This window comes from Colius striatus, chromosome 1 (assembly GCF_028858725.1).
Source record: "Colius striatus isolate bColStr4 chromosome 1, bColStr4.1.hap1, whole genome shotgun sequence".
Lineage (NCBI taxonomy): Eukaryota > Metazoa > Chordata > Aves > Coliiformes > Coliidae > Colius > Colius striatus.
In genome coordinates, this window is record NC_084759.1 from 178,706,808 (window position 1) to 178,727,982 (window position 21,175).

The 21,175-nt window shown below is 36.8% G+C and overlaps 1 protein-coding gene across 2 annotated transcripts in view; it reads right to left on the reverse strand.

Annotated features, from left to right (window-relative positions):
* Positions 1-21,175, reverse strand: part of DOCK4 (dedicator of cytokinesis 4) — a 242,306-nt gene that overhangs the window by 13,950 nt on the left and 207,181 nt on the right. For both annotated transcript variants that reach the window (XM_062017381.1, XM_062017372.1), the window contains exons 34-44: positions 20,228-20,288; positions 18,663-18,756; positions 14,562-14,710; positions 13,443-13,529; positions 11,243-11,347; positions 8,876-9,017; positions 8,102-8,268; positions 6,797-6,883; positions 4,944-5,120; positions 1,262-1,345; positions 123-242 (exon numbers count right to left, since the gene is read on the reverse strand). In XM_062017381.1, coding sequence (XP_061873365.1) covers positions 123-242; positions 1,262-1,345; positions 4,944-5,120; positions 6,797-6,883; positions 8,102-8,268; positions 8,876-9,017; positions 11,243-11,347; positions 13,443-13,529; positions 14,562-14,710; positions 18,663-18,756; positions 20,228-20,288 — 1,273 coding nt within the window. The remainder of the gene's footprint in view (positions 1-122; positions 243-1,261; positions 1,346-4,943; positions 5,121-6,796; positions 6,884-8,101; positions 8,269-8,875; positions 9,018-11,242; positions 11,348-13,442; positions 13,530-14,561; positions 14,711-18,662; positions 18,757-20,227; positions 20,289-21,175) is intronic.

Genomic DNA, 21,175 nt, shown 5'->3' on the forward strand with positions numbered 1-21,175 from the left:
ATGCTACATGATGCAATGTGGACAGATAACCAAAAGATGTCACTATTGGCCGCTCAGCAAAATGAAACATCCCTTACTGAGCTAAGTGGGCTCCTGGCTTATCCAAGCACCTGCTCACCTACCTGTATTCCCAAGCTTGACTTCATCACAAAGAACTGATCCACCAGCTTCTTGTGCAGCGGCCTCATGTCCTGTGGCACCACCTTCTCATGCACTGCCAAGCCAAATTCTAGAATCTGGGCCTGCAAAAGGAACAGGAGGAAAACACAGTATATTTTTAATCCTTTTTCATCACCTATTATGATGCTAACAATAATTTTTTAAAAAATCCAGCAAAATACATATTGTGTTAAAAAGACCTAATCAAACAAAGCCTGAGACCAAAACCAGTAACGCACAAGAGGATTTATGCCCTTTCCTATTTTACTATTCAACTTTCCCAAAGATTTGCCCTATGCATAGTCAACTCTAATAGAAAAACCACTATCTGTCTACATGGCAACTTTATAAATGAGCAGTTCTAAACCCTAAAGCCATTTTCTACAAAAACAGTTGTAAAATGCATGAAATAACATATCCACTATATTCATATCCACCAGAGATCCTGTAATATACTTCCAATGAAGTCCATGGTTCCCTATCCAACTACTCAGAAACCTCAGTAAGTTGTGGCTTTATGTATATTCTTGACACAAGGCATGACAGCCTTCAGAGAGACCTTGCTAAAAGGCTAATCTTGTGCAAACTTGGTCCCAGGCATTTAAAACACTTAATTGGTTACATGAGGAATCTGACAAACTCAAAATTTAAAAACAAAATAGCTATGCTATGCTGTAATATCTTTGGATGAGAGCTACTAGCTGATGTTTTCAGGCAGGCTGCAAGGGGGCTCACAGCTGCACAGCATCACTGACCCAAGGTCAGGACTGCAGCACATCTACCCGCACACACAGCCCTTCCGGCACTTCTGAACACTCTGTGGTTTCTGTCAAATCATCTCTGGGTGACAGACAGCGTTTAACTGCTATTGCTTGGAGTTCACGTTTTTGTTACAAGAAGTTATTAACTCCAGCTTTAAATCATAAGGGATTAATAATAACTTGAAAAACAAATCCTGTAGATTACTATGTATTATCTAAATTAAATTAAAGTAAGCTCAGTGAACCTGTCTGATTTATACTATGCGAGGATCTGTCCTTTGTTTTGTTTCGGGACACTTTCAGCTAGAACAGTTGAGCAGTCAGTTTTTTCCTCACTTTACCTGCTCAAGCATGAGCTCTCTCAAGCGAGTGATCTTCTCTGCATCCTCTGGATGGTTCAAGATGTATTCCTTGACAAAGAACGCCTAAGTAGAACAAAAATCACAAAGTAGCACAAAGTGAGTAAAAGCACATAACTTTTTTTAAACAAGTTTCTAGATGTTATTTTTGAAACAAGAGCTCCTTTCTACTGTAAAAGAGGATAATAAATGCTAAATAATTAATTATTTGCATAGGTATTGGTGGAGACTATGTGCAAATACAATGTAGCCACTCAAGTGAAATTTATCAGTTGTTCAATATTTAGAACAGATCTTGAATCAAATTTGGAAAGCTGCAAATTAGAGTTGAAACCAAACAAAGGTCACCTGTACTAAATATCTCTTCCCCATTAACTGCAACATAGATTTTTCTCTCTTTTCATACTAGGAGCTTCTTTAAATATAAAGATATCTTAAGAACAGTGTGGAATTGTATGCTATTATTTCTATAATGTTTTAAGAACTCAAAGTTACACTGATGTCAAAAAGCCACACTTTCCACTTCAGAAGCATTCAAACCCACATCCAGGTGTGTTCATGAGCTTACATATCTTTCCATTCCATCTCCAATGCTTAAATTGTGGCAACTGTGGTACTCCAAAGTTATTTTACCCAGCAGCAATGCCCTGGACATACCACTCCACTGTTTGCTCATGACTGTCTCTTTCTTAACATGACAACTATCCAACACTGCAAAGGGACTACAAGGAATTATTGACACTATTCTGTAAAGAAAATGCCTCATTGCCTCACTCACAGCTACTCACTTGAGAGATTTCTAGACTGCCTAAAGAAGGCATTTGTCACAGAAAGTGTCTGTATGCATACCTGTACATAGACCTGGCTTTCTGTCTATTTTGTTGAAAGGATAATAGTGGCTGCTTTAGGCTGTTTTCCTTTTGCACCTGTCAGCATTTCCCTCATATATTTGTTACAAGGTTCTCCATCCAACTTTAGCTGTTATGCAGAATTGTTTGTAAATATGGGGAGATGGAGATTAATATACCTCTCCCTTTGATTCAGTTCCAAAATTTCATGCTGTGACAATTCATAACAAGAAAGCGCTAAGACCTATCTAGAAAATGCTGATACTGTAAGGAAGAACATTTATTTTACATGTTCATTTCACTGCAGAGAAGCAGAACTATAAGAATTCATGTTTAAGTTGTTAAAAGGAGACCTCTTATACTTGCTAAAATGCCAGACTTCTGACAGTTGATGTTCTTTTTCCCTCAGCTACAAGCTTAATGCTCTTTCAGTATTGAGCAGGTGGTGTCCCAGTGGTTTTGGGCTGAGATTTATACAGATCTGTCATATGAGTCAGTGATGAAATAAAGAAAAAAAAAAAACAGAATTTGACTAAATTCAGTAATATTCCCAGAACTGGAGGCTTCCAGTTAAAGTGTCTCTACTTCTCCAGCACATGCAAAGGAGTTAAAAGAAATGTAAGTTATAGTACAAATGGTAGTTTGAGAGGTTTTAATGGTCATAAAACACAGTCTTCATGATTTTCCTGCAGTATTTATAAATATTATAAAATGTTGTTTCAGTATACAGCCATTTTTTAGCACATATGAAGGTGCTGCATAATAACTATTACTTCTGTAGATCTTCCCAGCATCTGTTCCTGTATTGAAACAAGTGAAAGCATAACTTCAACATGCCTGCAATACTGGCCAAAGTGCTGAATAATTAAAGATAGCTGCTTTTTATCCTATCAGGAGAAGAACAACCAGGGAAAAAAAAAAAGGAAAAAAAGAAGGGTGGAAAAGAAGGAAAAAAAGAAGGAAAGGAAGAAGGAAGAAGGCTGCAGTTGGCCAAAGGATATTCACTGGTTCTTAACACTTCTTAAAGCTTGGAAGTTGGTTGAAGGGAAAGAAGATACGTGTAAAGAGATGGTCATGCTTACCTCAAGACCACATGCTCCAAGATTGAGTTTTGAGCTTTGTACAGGGCAGAAGGCAAAAGCAAGTGAAACAGATAGGCTGAGAAAAGTATTTACAGAGAAGAAGAAAGAAGGTAGAAGGTAAGAAGTGGCAAAACATATACAGATTGAAAAAGAGACATCCAAAAAGAATGAGCATGAAAGGAAAAAACTCAACATCCAAATATCGCAATTATTGTTACCAGGTTTGGTGTTTACAACACAAATATGGCAAAAAGTCCTATGTTACATACACAGCAAGAGAGAGGAGGACAGGACAGAAGGGAATTGAAACATGAAGAGCATCCAGGAGATGAAGATTTGCAGCTAAAAATCAAAAATAAGAAAGGAGCAAGCTAGAACTTTAACATGCTCATGAAGAATGGAAAGCTATGCAGAGACACTGAGCTAGCTCTGACACTGCTAATTCAAACCAGACATAGCTCTGACATGACTGCATTTCTCCAGGGACTCTCTTTGTGGTGCTTTTCTATGTTCAACAGTTTTGTTGTTGTTATTTCAAAGCAGCTGGGAAACATCAAACAGGGTACTGCTTTGCTTTAGTCTCATGATTTTAGTAGTGCTGTTTTGCTGACAGATTCTAACACTATAGCAGATTCCATTTCTTGCAGTTTAATCAAATTTAACACTGCTGAACAAACACTGAATCTCACAGTCTTTGAGACAAGTGGACAGAACGTTACTCAGGTTGACATTTTAAATGGAAAAGGAACAGCATTTCATAAGACTATTAGGAGAAAGAGGAAGAACTCAACTGGGCTGAAAAAAAAATATCCTTCATGTCCTTTAACTGCAGTTTCAAAATTCCACAGAACTTTATGGAAACACAGCATCCCAAACATTTAAGGTTCTTCCAAGGTGATTCAGAGATTATAATGAGGAATAAACACACTGTTAGACATTGCTTATTTATATATATTATTTCACAGAATGACAGAATCTCAAGGGCTGGAAGGGACCTTGAAAGATCATCTAGGCCAAGCCCCCTGCCAGAGCAGGACCTCCTAGAGTAGGTCACACAGGAACTCATCCAGGTGGGTTTTGAATGTCCCCAGAGAAGGAGGCTCCACAACCCATCTGGGCAGCCTGTTCCAGTGTTCCCTCACCCTCACAGTGAAGAAATTCTTCCTTGTATTTCTTTGGAACCTCTTCTGTTCCAGCTTATATCCATTGCCCTTTGTCCTATCATTGGACATGACTGAGAAAATAGCTTTCCTTAAAAACTTTAAGAGAAGGAAGGATCTAGAAAAATATTATTCTTCAAAATAATAAATTGATTGTTATTTTTTTTTAAAAACATACATAATATTAGAATATCAGCACACAAAAGTAAATTTGCTGGTTAGCCAGAAGTACCTCCTGACCTAGAAGAGTGGGAGGAGGGATAATAATAATATAATTACAATTAACTATTTCATTAGAAATCCTCAAACAAAACACTAACGAATGCAAGGTAATCGTGAATCGACTCAATACTGGAATAAGTTTATAGTACTGTCAGTAGCAAAACAGTAGTCCCCTTAAAGCTATACATAGTATCACCTCACCCAAATTTGCAAAACAGGTATAGTTGAAACTATTACTGATATAGCACCTTATGTCCCCAATTCATACAGAGGAGATGCATCTGCACAGGAAAGAAATCAGTAAGAAACTATCTTATGACAGATTTTAAAAACCAGAAAATAAGTTGCTTACCTCTTGGTATCTAGCAACTCCACCATTAACTGCTGCATCAATGACCCCATTTAGACACATAGTGAGAGGGTTGATATTTTGCATCTGCCGAGTTTGACACTGACTAATCAGCGTTCTCAGCTGCTGGTTCTTATTTTCTAAGACTTCAATAGCATTCTCAAGGGGACTCATTTCGACCTGAAAGGGGAGCGAGGATGCAAACATACATAATTTTCAACGGAAACATGAAATATATTAAAGCTATTCTTTATTTCTTAAAATAAAACAATGTTATTCTATGTTTTAGAGTATTGGGGCAGAAAAAAATTCTTCTTTCCTGGACTACATTCTCCGAGTGTACACTCTGATCACAGAGAAAGTTAGTTTTATCCCATAATCAAGGAACAAAATAAATAACCCTCCATCTCTTGTAGATTCATCACCTGACCTTGAGAGATTGATTACTCAGCCCATGCTGAAAAACACTGTCACACTTCAGCTTGTGGTGGAACTCTTGGAATCCACCACTAAAATATCTTTGATGACTTTATCTAAATCAGGCTTGAGGTCAGGGAGAACTTCACCATGCCTAAGGGCACAGAGCAGAGCTTAAGTACGGGGTGACCTCACCCAAAGTGAAGTCAATAAGAGATACCAGGGATGAGGAGTCTGAATGGAAACTGAGCTAAGATGATAATTAAATCATAGTCAAGGGCAGTCCTTGAGCAGAACAGGCCTGTTCTCTCCAGAGGGTGGGGAAGTTTTCCCACACATAGTGTGAACTTCAGGAAATGCAGAAGCTAAGCAATGCAAAGTTACAGGCTTGTAGTTGGGAGAATTTACCGAAACATACAAGCACAAATCTGAATCATGATCCAGTACATGTCCAGGAAAAATGACTACAGTTAACTTTTGGAGATGGTGACTACAACAGTGACACAAAAGTAAACCAAGGATCTTCATACAAGGTTGATATGGCCCCTAATAAGGGTTCAAGTAACAACATTTGTCATGTTACACACAATATTTTGATTTTTACTAATTTCCGTTTTTTATTTTCTACAAGAGAATGTCAAGACAGTGAATCAATGACAGTTTGTCAGTACTATAAAGCACAATAGATTCATAGAGAAAATCAGTTGTACAATGGTATCCCCATGTTCAATGTGATTGTTCTAAGGCTGGCTTTGACAGGAAGGAAAATAGTTACAGATGTTATACTCCTGGACTCAAAAATTGATCAATTATTTAGCAATCTTCATAGGAGTAGCACTCCTCCAAATACATTTGAAATGTGCTTAAGGATTTTTGAATAATATAACAAGGAAGGAGAGGAAATGACTATGTATCAGTAACAGACTGCTACACTAGACCCTATTGCTACGGGTTACACGGAGGCATGCCTCCCTGCCCCTGCTGAGGACTGGGAACTTCAACTGAGCTCTAGGCAACCACAGAGGTATAATCACACAGTACAGGATTGTATAGTACAGGAACTTGGAGAACACTTACTTTTCAAGAACACTGAAAGATACATTAAGCTATATATATTCTAAGCATTAAATGCTACATCATGCTGAGTTTTAATAAAGCAATTTGCTGACATTAAATCTTGCCTTTAGCCACCCATTGTTGTTCTCAACTTATTTTTTCCACAACTGTTTAAATGAATCCTAAGGATAGTTCTTAAGTGTACTTTCCAGGGTAAGAGAAAACAGACAGCTCAAAATACTTGGTAAATAATTTTGTTGTAGCCAGTTTAAAAATTTGCTCAAAGAAATTAGAGATGGGTAATAAATCCTAAAGTATTTAAGTAACATATGATTAGAGAAGTAAACCAAACCATAAAATGTATCCATCAGTTTCATACTCACGACTTCACGCTTTTCCACTTCAAACCAACGAGAGATTCCAGGTAAGCTCTGCACCAAGATCAGCGTGGTTCTCTCTACCCATAGACTCTACAATGTACAAAACCAATTTATTGCCCTAATTTGCCTGTATATTTTTCTTAATTATTCCCAGCTTTCTTTATAAATACCTTAATTTAAGTATACATTAAAAAAAAGTTTGAACATCCAAATTTCTACTGACATGTTTATCCCAGAAACCTATGACACTCACTTTCCTCTTTACTTTCTAGGACCTACTACTGAGCAGTAATTTCTGTCAATTCTCCACTCTTAAACATGATTATTTTATATTATATGTTGTCCCCTAATCTCCAAAAGTCACTCACAATTACATTAGCATTTTAATATTTCCTTTCCAGGATAACATCTGAGAAGAGGGAAAGTTCAGAAGCAAAACAACTTACAGATCACACAGTGATCAACTCTCCTCTGTTAAGTCCTATTTGAGATTCCACAATGCATGGCTGATGGGATATTCAAATATACTACTGGTAAACACTTTGTGCAAGAGGTTTGTAAAATGACAAATCAACATGTAGGACAGCGCTTACACAAAATATATACAAGCTGTACAATGAAAATAAAGCCCTAAGCTTTAATTAGAGGGTAATAGTGACTTAATTTAACTGATTTATTACCCTTACAGTTTGTTCCTCTAACTTTATAACAAAATTATTATGGAGTAATCCTCTTTGTGTGTCTGAATATCAGAATATATTCTGCGTCAGGATATAAGTGTTTCTAGTTGGTGAGAGTAAAAATCTTCAGTGTGCCATCTTTATTAGGAGGAACAAAGTCATTTATATATTAGGGAAGGAAATATTGCTCTTCTCTGAGGCACTTCAGAGGTAGTTTTTAGTCTTGATATGCTGTTCCTTTGCTCTAGGGAGAGATAACTTTTGGCAATCCTACTCGCACCCCAGATTTCCCACTTATCAATGTTTTCCTATGTGCCTTATAAACTTCTCTGGAAGCTTCTCTCCTGTGTACTCTGCCTTCTGTGTATCACTGATGCAAAATCAAATGGATGCTTTTTTCTCTCCTATTCCCGTATACAAAAAGACCTTCCCTTTTCCCTTATATTGTTCACAGTATTTTAATTAAAATGAGAAATGAAATAGTCAAACATGAGCTACTCTTTCCTTTAGAGAATTTGTTATATCACATTCAGTTGACTAACACAACTGTAGAAAATGTTTCATGAATACAACCATCATTGATGTTAAAACTAAATCCAGTAGCTTGGGAAAGGTCATGCTATTTCACCTTGAATTCGTTCTCCTTATCCTTGGTCCCTTTGTGAAACGGCCTGTCATATCGGAATCTCCAGATGTGATTTACTTTGTAAAAGCTTTTGATGTTATCAGGAATGCCATCTCTCTGCAGGACTTCTTGGTTTTCTGGAATCGGTGTCACTGCATAAATCTGCAAATCTGTATTGAAAGAGTTAAGGCTATCTCCATTCCATACAAATTAGCAAAGCCTATTGACTCCTGACGCATGACAGAAAGAAAAGACTTCAAAAAATGTGTATTATGAAATGCTTCTACACTATTAATGGCTTGGGAAAGGAACCTTAAGAGTTTTTTGAATATCTGGGATTTCTTTGTACTGCATCATTGAAAATGTCGTATTTGTTTTTGAAATAGAGCTGCTTACATAGAATAGTACATGGAGTAAAGGGATTTAATTTAATATATTCTTAGATACAGTATGTCATGTTACGCCAACAATATGTTGTATTGTAAGAATCTGAATTACTGTAACTTGAACTGATACGCCATCATCACAGTTTTACAAGTATTTTTGGCTACAGTAAGAATCTTAATAACCTGTCAAGGAATTTTTAAGCAAAACCAAAGTTACACTAAAAAATTCCAACCATTATGGAGGGATTGAGACAAATTGCAGTGGAATTCTCACCTATCATTTACTTCAGTGAAGGCACATTATGACTGAAATTTGCAATAGGTGTACCTACATTTTTTTAAAGCATGAAAGACGTAAGTGCAGTGTATGGGTTTGTGATTATGTGGATACACTGTGCTTCTGCCTGAAAGATGGTCTCATCCGGCTGATTAGCATGTTGCATAGCAATGGCATGTGGGAACTCATTCAACATTCGCTGCTGGAAGGCCTCCAACCTTTCATAGTCATGTCCCCGGCAAACAAATTCCTTATTCTGAGCAGAGTAAGAAAAAAAACCAAGAGCAAGTTATGTGAAAATAATTGAGTATCATTAGATTCAAACACACACTCTTAAATAGAGACTTTCAGGCAATTTTTACATAATTTTCAGAAGGAAAAATAAATGAAAGAGAAGGCAAGAACGAAAATAAGAAATCTATGAAGAACAGGTTACTTAGAAGGTAATTTTACCATATAAAGTTTGTTTTCTTCCAAAATCTGGAAAAATGAAATGATTATACTTAAAGTGTGGACAAAAATCTGAAGGGAGAAATTGTTTGGATTGGATTAAAGTATGTAACTAACATATAAGGTTGTATAAAATAGGTAAAAAAATATATAGTGCAAGGCTTAAGACAATGAAGTAGGCTGGAAGAACTTTCCATGAGGAACTAGGAATCTTTAAGTTCTACAATTCTGAAGATAAAAATGCATAGGAAAATCACAGAATGTATTAAATTTTCCTTATCCTATAAATGTTTACCAATTATCAGCCTGGTAAATTAAAATTATCCAGTTTTTGCAATATGAAGCAAAATAATACTCCTGGCTTTGTCATAATTTCATTGAGCTGGATACTCACTATGAAGTTGTACCATTATTTTCTTAAGATTCTATCTGTTTCAGTTGCACAACATGCATCCTACATTAAACATGAGATGCCTGGACATGGAGTATGCATTGGAAGTAGCCACTGACCATGGTGGTGCTGAGGGCTTTCTGTAGATCTGGACAGCACTTTGTGGTTTGATTCTGCTTGCACACACATTTGAAGCAAGAGAATATCTTAAACATTTTTCTAAAGACACTGTTAAATGAATTTCCTCTTAAAACCTGTATTAGAAAATTCTAGAAAGTAATTACGATTGTGTTCCTGTTGATGCAGGTTTAGATAGAAACAGCTGTTGACCTTATAGTATCTGGACGAATGACAGGAAGTGCTGACTTAATGGGAATTGCTACAAGAAATTAACTGCAATAGTATTAACGTGGACCTAAAAATTAGAATGTAAAGCTTTATTCTTTATTCCTTCTACAGCAAACACAGCCCAGCTGTTTAAGAGAGTTATAAACTGCTTTGTCACGAAAAAAATTAAACCAACTGTAGTAAGCTTTGAGGTGCTCCTTGCTGATGCTGTAAGCATCAATCTGTGTTTTGTATATTTAACTCAGAAAATGCATAAATACATCCTGGGCAGATGCATAAGCAGTGAAAGACTTACAGGTTTGAAAGTACTGCCCCATTGCTCAGCTTTTACTTCATCAGTTGATTTATTTTTAGTAATCTAAACATTAAAATTTTTGCACTTAACATTTTCAAATGGGTTTATGTAGATGTTATATTCAGATGACTGTTAGTAATATCAAAAAACATGTGCCCATCAGAGACTGTACATCGCTGTTAAAGGAGGGAATTTCATGCTGTATTTACCATTTGCAATTTTGTCATTTTCCCCACCATAAAGGCAGAGAAAATTCAGGCTTTTTAGGCCTCCACCATAGAGAGGAGGTTCCTTTGTCACTTATTTGAATTCCCACAGGAATAGGAGCTCGGACTATGCTTGAGGCTGCTCCATGAATAAGATGGATTCTGTTCTCTTCCGAAGGTGACGGTCAATGCAGCTACACCACTGCAGACTGGGGAAGAGGGACACAGAGTAAAGGCAACCAACATTTTCAAGGGCACTTCAGAATCCAAGATTAATGTTCAAGAATGATTTTATGTATCTTGTCAGCTTTAGTACCTTGATAATCAATGAAACTCAGCATATTTATTTCCAAATCATTTTTTTAAAAAAGGAACTTGGGAATGTAATTACTTAAATGCTATATTACTGACTGTCCCACTGCAAAGGAATACCTCTTCTGGTAGCCTTCTTGTGAGCACCCACCAGCAGAAACAGAACAGGCTAAAGTGAACAAGCTATCATGACAAGATGATATTGGTCTGTGGAATAGTATAGGTGTATTGCTTCTAACACAAAAATGAGTACTATGTTTACATGGGACTCTGGAAGCCTAGCATTTGCCTTTCCAATAGACAAGACCTTCTCTTAACCGTGAAAACATGAGGATATTTCATTAATTGCCATTAAAATTTCCGTTTCTCACGGGAGACTTTGTACATAGTGTGATCAAATTCTCACACAGAGAAAGTGATTACAAATGACAGCATGAATTTCAGAATTACCCCGTTCTGATTACTTTTAATTCACTTACTCTCAAGAAGAATGGGAACTTTTTCCCATAGAATCCAACTCTGAAAAACTCTGGCTCCAAACGCTGTTGATCCATAATTTTATCATACAAAGATGCTTCCATCATCTGAGTGAGATTGGTAAGAAATGTAATTAGTTGTTTTGAAAATATGTTTTTTACCTTAAGCTGTCACAAAAGGGAGTGTCTTTCAGCATAGTGCTCTGGAGTACTGGAATTGCAGTGCCTCGCTGAGCAACAATAAGGAAAAATGGAAGTAATAGAAATGCAGTTTGAAACATACGATCCAGTAATCTGTTAATCATCCAAACACATGGCAGTAATGTAGTCAGTTTAGTCAGTAATGCTTCCATATTCAAGAGAATCGTGTACAAATCATATGAGATTCCAATAATTTAAGTGTCAAATGTGAATTCCTTTACAAATCTCACAATTACAGTTAACATCATTTTTATCAATATATCCTGCTTTTATTTCACTTAAAATACTGACATGAAGTGATCTTAATGTCAAATACCTGCACCTCCATTTTTGGATTAACATAGGTGGCACAGATACACAGGAAAGTAGAATGATACTTTCCAATTCAAACACATAGATCTGCCTGAGGGCAGGAAGGCTCTTCAGAGGGATTTGGGTTGAGGCTGAAGTGTTGGGTTGAGGCCAATTGCATGAGGTTCAACAAGGCCAAGTGCTGGGTCCTGCATTTGGACCACAACAACCCCAGGCAACGCTACAGGCTTGGCACAGAGCGGCTGGAAAGCTGTTCAAAGGAAAAGGACCTGGAGGTGCTGGCTGACAGACACCTGAATACGAGTCAACAGTGTGCCTGTATTCAGTTTTGTGCCTCTCACTACAAGAAAGACATTGAGGCATTGGAATGTGTCCAGAGATGGGCAATAAAGCTGGTGAAGGGTCTGGAGAACAAGTCTGATGAGGAGTGGCTGAGCGAGCTGGGGTTGTTTAGTCTAGAGAAGAGAAGCCTGAGGGGAGACAAGATCACTCTCTACAACTATCTGAAAGGAGGTTGTAGTGAGGTGGAGGTCAGTCTCTTCTCTCAAATAACAAATGATGGAACAAGAAGAAAAGGCCTCGAGTTCCACCAAGGGAGATTTAGATTGGATATTAGGAAGGACTTTTTCACGGAGGGTTGTTACGCACTGGCACAGGCTGCCAGAGAGGTGGCAGAGTCCCTGGTGCTGGGGATATTTAAAAACCATGTAGATGAGGTGCTGAGGGACATGGTTTAGAGATGGGCTTGGCACTGTGAGGTTAGTGGTTGGACTTGATGATCTTAAAGGTCTTTTCCAACTGAAATGATGCTATGATTCTATGAACATAAAACACATTAAGTACAATTAATTAAATAAGCATAAACTAATAACTTTATTCATATTATAGTCAGTTTGCTTTTGCTTATAGGATTCTATCACTGGGATATCTAAATATATATGGAACAAGCAGATCACAAGGAGTAACTGCTGCATAGCTCTATGTTAAGAACTTCATTGCATAATGCTGTTAAGCAGATCTGGATTAAGTATACTTCAGTCAGTCCTAGAAGCAAGCTTAATGCACATATAAAATATTTTAAAAGGAAGCTGTAATGTAAAATTGAATTAATCAGAAGCAGACAAAAAAGGGAAGACTGAAAAATCTCTCAAATACAGTATCAGAAAGAATGATGAAGGAAACTGCTTAGAATTCTAAGAAAAAGCAGTAGGAAGGCTGTGCCAGGAAATATTTGTCTATATGATAATAACCAGACTGTATTTTATGAGCAGTAAATAAACTGCAAAGGTGTACGTTGCCTGTTGCAAGCTGTTTGCTTGCAATTAAAACTGCAAAGATAACATTGCTGCTCCTAGTGAAGGACTGCATAGAGCACATTCCTCTGGATAAACCATGGGATGTAACATATGTAATGTAATTTTTTGGCATAAGCATGCACACAAAAGTGGTGCTGTACAGGTACTAACATTGCAAGATCATTTAAATTCACATTTTTCTTCAAAAAGCTCACACTCCTTTTTTATAATCTTTATTGTAGGAAAAAAAACCAAAACACAAGCTAAAAAATAAAGTTTGCAAACCAAAGCTAAGGACTATTTTATGGAAGATTTTGTTTTCTAAATAACACCTTACAACCCAAACTAAAAAAGCTTTGCATCTCTGATTGACGAAAAGTACTTGGGTACATTACCCTCATCTTGCTGAGGTTTCTGTAGTCATAGTAGCTCTCATACTGTTCTGCAATTTTCCTGCATAAGATAATGCCATTTTCCCAACACTGCAAGCAAGTAAAAGACGGTCAGTATTTCAAAGCGATTTTTTGACAATTCGTGTCTTATTAGTGGTCTGTTCTTTCTATATTAAGTCATACTTCCAGTAACTGAAAATTCTTGAACACGATGTCCACTAGACATACTGACAGCTGTGGAGTAATATTGATGAACTCTCTGAAGGCCCAAAAATATATTTAGAGACTTATTTAACAAATGATTCTTACAGGACTATCATTGCACAAGATATAAGTCCTTGCAACAGTGACAGACATCTCTTTTGATACTACATATTAGAATGATTCAGCACAGTATGACTTCTACATTTTAAGATTGTATTCTGAACATATCCTCCTTAATCTTTGTAGATTGGAAAATGTTTTAGTGCACCATGTAAATTAAACTCTGTAAGTTGATTACAGATCTTTTTAAAAAACCTGATGATTAATATCAGTTTGATCACATTTACTAGGCTTACATGCATATTATACTAGATGCAAAAAATTTAAATTAATTGTTTTTTTATCAGCAAGACAAACCATCAGGTAAAGTGTACATAAAATTTGAAGACTCCAGGATAATTACTATTGCATTCCCAGTGATGGCAATGAACTGTGATTCCTGAAGCTCATTTCTTTTTAGAGATTCTGCCATTGCTTTTCTAAAAGACAACAGTAAACATGCACTTTCTAATCCACATCCCTGAATTTTTTTCCTCGCTTGGTCACAAAGTGAATTTTATCTGCTTTCTATGGCTCATTTTCACCACCTTTAAAATAAGGAGAAATTACGCTGTGTTTTATAAAGTGCTTTGACAGTTAGGAAGTGATAGTGCAAATTATTCTCACATGTATGTGTGAGATTTCTAGGATACAAACACAGGATTAGAAGAAACCTACTGTGTTGCTAAGTAACTGCTTAATAAGACAACGACAAACATTTCCCCTTTATATGGGAAAAGGCTACAACTCTGGAAGTAATGTCATAAAGCAAACAAACTATCCTTTCCAGATCCACTCAGTAAAATAGGAATATTTTACCTTTCCCCTATCAAAGTTTTGAATGATGGTCAGATGAAGACACTCTTTACGTTGCCACTCTGTTTGCATGGGGTAGTTGAGAAATTCCCTCAGTGGCCGATCAGACCACTCCAACAGTTCATCATACAGCAGGAGTGTGTAGGCAGCCTCTACAAGACAAATTACACCATGGTATTGACAAACATCAAACAAATAGGAAAGTCAAACAACGTACACAGAAATGTGAATGCTTCCGATGAGATGCACCTTTTTAATGGGTTTATTTCAAGTTTAAGACAGATAGTTTTGGACAGTTGCTGTCTACAGCAAAACTCACACTTTTATACACCATTTAAGGCAGAGTCACTAGGACAGTCTCCTGGAGTGTGACAATACAAAGAAGACATAGAAATTAAGAAACAAATGCCTGCTTAATCCTAGTCTTCCCTATTGCTAAGGTGAAACTCTCAATGGTTCTGCTATCTGAACAAGTGAACAAGGACTGGAGGATGAAGAACATCAGTAGTGAAATAGGAAAAAAGATAAATAGGACCATGGACACAGTCAAAAGAGATCAAGCCTGGGAAGAAAATGGAGAGGCAGATATTTGCCTAATAGACTCTGTTCTTTCCACGGATAAATCAATCCTTCATAGCTGAGCTTTAACACTCTACCGTAACAAATAATTTAGAAGTGCACACACACATATTTATTAAAAGATATAAATACATTTTTAAGTTTGGAAGGAATCAGACCTCTTGTTGTTCTCTGGTCAGACAACTGTGTAAGTAACCTTTGGACCATGATTGGTAGGAATTATCTAAGAATATAAAAATTATTATTGTTTTTACTTTGATGTAAAGAATTCTTCAGAAATAGTACACAAAAAGTAATATTAAACAAGCCTCTCTACTGCAAAGTCAGACTTTGTCCAATTAGGAAACATCGGGATTAGTACTGATTACAACAATTCCACTTGGCTAACTGTGCATATGCATTATTGTTTTCTAAGTTTAGTGTTCACAGTCTATTTTTCCACTCACAGTATCATTTTGCGTGAGTCAGGACAAAGATGCATCATGTTCTGGAGATGTACTACACTGCAGAAAGAAGTTGCCTACTGGAATTATTTTATTGAAAGTTTTAAAGGCTGTACATAAGGCAAAAAATTAATATAAAGTACTAAAGTACCCTTTCTGCTAAGGAAAGTTTGTCCCAGACAACCGTATTCTACTTCTGCCTCTGCCGTATCAGTTTCTATAAGAAATGTGACTTAAAGCAAAATCTACAGAGCTCTTTCTAACAGTAGTGTTTCTCTTACATGTCCAGTTTAAGAATCTGTGGATGAAAAACCACCACTTCAGCAGATGTTTGTGGTAAAGCATGCTTTGAATCCCAATGCTAAGCACGGCACAAAGTCATGTTGAACTGTGATACATATGTGCACAGAAGATGGTCTGAAGTTGAGTAGACAACCTTAATTCTGGCACCACACAGCTTTCAGGCTGCTTGACTGGTAATGACCTTTCACACAGTTTCAAGCTACAGATTGGTACTCAAAATACACAGCATATTTAGTAGTTGGACTCAATATTAAAGGTCTTTTCCAACTATAACGATTCTATGATTCTATACCAACTGAAAAAAATTCATGAAGTTGGTAACAACAAATCATTTAAAAACCACAAGGAAGGGAGCCAAGCTATTCTCAATGATGTCTAGTGACAGGACAAGGGGCAATGGGTATAAGCTAAAACAGAAGAGGTTCCAAAGAAACGTAAGGAAAAATTTCTTCACTGTGAGGGTGAGGGAGCACTGGAACAGGCTGCCCAGATGGGTTGTGGAGTGTCCTTCTCTGGAGACATTCAAAACCTGCCTGGACAAGTTCCTGTGTGACCTACTGTAGTTGGACTAGATGATCTTTCAAGGTCTCTTCCAACTCTTAAGATTCTGTGATTCAGTGAAACAAAAGATAGCAGAGCATAAATACATGTCATGATAGCTCACCATGACCCTTCCTTTCTAAGCTGGCATGCAGGTCCTTCATCAAAATTATTTTATTTAAACAGATTTTTGAAAGGTCCAAAGAGACTCTCTACCCAGCATTCTACGTCTGGCAGTGCCCAGTCTAAGAATAACATACTCTGGAAGTGCTCTGCAACTGGTACCCACACACCAAAACAGTAAAGAGGGATAAACAGTGTTAATTCAACATGTGGGAAATTCAGTTGATACAGGAAAGATTAAAAAACCAAAACATTTCTAAGATGAATAAATACAAAGACAATCTCATTACGCTTCTCAGATGACTGAGACACAAGAGAAATCAGTGCATTTGTGTTTCAGACTAAGCAGTTATATTTATAGCTGTAACTGAGTGTAAAGAAGGATTTGTATTAAAAAGGACTTCATTTTTTTTTACAGAGGATTACTAGAAACAGTCCTGTATGTGATATTATGAAAAGAGAGGAAAAGTATTTTAAGTGGAAACTGGCTTCATCTCTAAAACAAAACTATGCAGTTACTGAACTAATGGTGCAACATGCAGGAATGCCATTGAAGCATCAAATATCTTTTCCCTGTGGTCTCTGTGTTGTCACTGATTGATAAGGCAAGGCAATGGACTACATAAGTCTGTTTTCTAGTGGAAGGACAATCTCTATCCCAATGCCATGGGTGTGAGACAATCTTTCCTTAAGGCTCTCATAGCAAACAAAAAAAGAAACAAATCTTAAAGTGATAAAATCTACCACGGTAAAGAATGCAAAAATCACACATGCTAAAATTATACAGGAAATACAACAAAATCCTGGAAGTCAATTGTAAGCAAAATACTGTTCAAAATAAGAATGATGGCAAAAGAATTAAAAAAAACCACCAAAAACCAAACCAGGCACATATCACTGATGAAGGAAAACTGGACACATATTAGCAGCCAATGTGCAAAAGGAACTCAACGTTGCTTAAAGAGTTACTAAGATCTGTTATGTAACTCAGGAAATGGATATTTTGGCACAAAAGCCAGCTGTGGCAAAGATACTGTTTGATAATCAAAACTCTCTTGTAACTCACTACTGCCAGGTCACATGAGGAAATTAAAATCTGTCCTTAATATTCCTTCTACACAGTCTATACTTTCAACCCCCGAACTCTAAAGGATAAGCTAAGGATCTCTCCTGTGGATTGCTGAAAAGCATAATGGAGCTTGATGTCGCAGTAGGTACTTGTAGCCTTTTTACTAGTGACCCCCAGTCAACTAATGTGGTTTTAAAAAGGAAAAAAGTCTGGAGCATTTCTGATCACATGCATTTGCAACTGCAAATGCTGGAGAAAAGACAGAGGTATTACAAGGTCAGCTAAATATTTTGGCAACCAAGGACTGTTTAACCTAAAGAGATATTGGTTTTATCTTCTCCAGAAATCACTGGTGGCATGTAATTACCCAAATGAAGTGCATTTTACGTGTATAAACAACAGCCATGCACATTATCTTCTTATTTCTTCATTTAAAAGATAACGGCCAGCTCTGGCACTAAATTTGCATTGAGAAATTCTAGCAATAGCACTAAATTTGCATTGAGAAATTCTAGCAATAGCACTGGAAATGTGGTATGTGGAGATTCAGAAAAACATCAGCAAAGTGTTCTACTTGTTCCAGACTGTAGGATCTCATTGTTATTAAGCAATATGGGTCTTCCTTTCTTTTCATTTTTTTTTAACCTCAAAGTTTGGCCCTGAAACACAGCTGTGTAGAAACACCACATCAAACAGATAACCAGCAGCATTACAAAAAAAGCATATAGGGTCAGATACTATCAAAGGGATTCATAAAGACTTTCTCTAAATTTCACTCCTCTTGGGTGGACAGTATCATACACATTGCTAATGCGTATCAATAGCATCCACTTACATTCAACACAACACAGGAACACAACACAACACAGCCAATAATAGAGCTGTAGGGATGAGAAAAAACGTGTTTTGAGAGAGATTAACTGCAAGGAAACTCAGCTGTTGCCTGGGTTGTTATATTATGCACTTAGGATGCAGCTTACATGTGTGCAGAGGACTGCAAATCATGGACCAGTCCTAAATATCTTTTTCTAGTTTGTACTCAATTACCTGTGAAGTTTTGTGCTTTCAGATGCAGGTCATAGAGCTTATGAATATAGCGAATATACATCTCTTCCTTGTTCAGTTCAGTCTTGTAAAAATTCTGCAATAAGTCAACAGTTATATGACAGTGGTTACAAACAAAAGACTTCAAAAATAATGCTCTAGAAATACATGCATAGATTTGAAAGTTTCATATGTACAGTCATTACTCAGAACTACAGTAGTACAGTAAGAAAGAGCAAACAGAACAGTAATTTTCCAGCAGATGAGTCAATATGCTCCTGAATGGGTTTTTATTTTCAAGTCTCAAAGAATATGAGAAGCAGGACTTAACAGAACTGAAGTCTGATGGTTCTTTCTAAATACTAATCCATCCAAATAGTACACTCATATATCCTGACTTAGGCCATTTAACATATTGATGAAAGCTGTGTGCTGATATTAAAATATTGACAGCACTATGACTTTTGTATTTACATTTTAACAAAATATCAACTGATCTGTCTACTCTTCAGCCTCAACTGATGCCAGGAACTGGCAACTGATGCATAAATATTGCATTGCATAACAGAAATACACAAAGTTTCATTCTAAAGCGATATCCAGGAGAAAACTTCTAGAATGGATAAAGGTAAATATTTGAGTTTTCTACAAATTTTGGATGTTTTGCTAATGATAGTTTAAAAACTCTTTAGCAATAGGATGAAATTAATCCAGGTGCTTTACAGAATTCAGATCATGTCAGACAATCTAACAGAAAGCCAGCTGCTCTATGGCTACATCGTAAACACCATCCCTATTTAGAGAGCACTGTTTTCCTACAGAAGAAATCCTTTATTTACTTATGTATAACTGCTACTTAGAATTGATATCAAATTGTTTCACTGACGTCAAAAATGCAGAATGACAAGTCAGCTTATTCTGGTTTGTTTTTCTTTTTTTCCCCCTGGCTAAAAATATAGCTTTCTAAAACATTCACCATGAAAATGGAAACTTTCCAAGGTTAACAGAAGTCAACAAACTTGTCAGTGCAAACTAGCCTAGAATTATCTTTTTTTCATCCGATGAATTTGCACTGTCTGTTATAATGAGGATATCATGACAAGAGGAGGTCTTTAGCAGCATTTCTGGCACTTCTACTGAGAGAGTCTGCAGTCTTCTGAAGATATAAGAACCAATTTGTGTCAGTTAGTGGGGAAGAATGGAAACTGGAGAAATCATGTAAGGGTTTTTTTGGGTATGGGGAAGGAGAAAAGGCTTGTCTATTGTACGAACTCAGAGATCAACTTGGAAAATACTTTGGTGTTTATCCAGCAGGAAGAGAGTGAAAAGCAAATAAAGTAGTATTTGAGATCTCTCAAAACACAACTATAAAATCTCTAAATCCCTACTGTATGAATTTAACCTTGAAAAAAAAAATCAATGATTCTCAGCTCAGTATTATTCTGTCAACTGTCAACTTCCACTCCAAATGTACCAAGAAGCAAGGTGCCTCCTATTAAAATGTGTGCCTGTGTAAGAGAAAGTGTTCAACTGAAATCAAAAAGGGAAAGAAAAAGTATTATACAAACCAAAAGGCTAACGGTGCAGCCAATCTTTTTGCCATCCACTTCTCCCATTTTCATGCAGTCCCTAGAAAAGAAAGTAATGAAAGTGAAAAATGTTTGCCTTCTTACGGTGAAACACATCTCAGAAAACAGACATATTTGGCTTGGCAAGCTGACTGAAATGAGGTAACCCAAAGGCATTTGAGTGAACAACTGACTGAGGTGTGTAAAGGATTTCACGTCTACATTTCTAGGACATGGAATACCTCAATCATCATGAAAGTCAATGGTTTTTTTCTGTCTCCATCTTTGATTTGCTAGTTGACTGCTGGAGATGAATTTGGTTTCTTCATACTTTGTGCTCAAATCATGCCAGCAAAAACCAGCATGTCTGCCAAAAGAGGCAGTCTCCCTCGCTCCCTTCCTTCTCTCAGGCACTCATTCCCAGTCCTACACTGCTGCCTGCACAAACTTCAGAAAGAGATACAGGTTAGGCCGTATATTTTCCTGCGTTAATTTTAGCCCATGTCAGTCAGATCACCCCAGTGCCACACAAAAGACTTCTGTTGGCACAAGGAGACGGGTAATATGAATGAGAGAATGAGTAGGGATGAGTCGGCTTTCTTCTGACACAGTGTATATCTAAAGTGGAATTACAGCATTATTTTCTCCTCTGAAAAAAAACCAGAGTGACACTGATCTCCTCTATAAAATTCTCCTAGATTCATCAAATTTTCCTCAGTAGATAAATTAGTATCATTTATTGTTTCGAAAAGCAACAGATCAGAACTCCAAGTCAGAAGTTAAAAAAGGAACCTTATAGAGTTGGATTATCACACAGGGAAAAGTGGTCATTTTAACCATGCTGGAGTAAAAAAATAACAGGCAGACATCACCATGCAGCCACTAAAAGAAATTTAATGTAAGTTTAAAACATTCTTGTATACATGACCTAAACTATTATCCCAAATC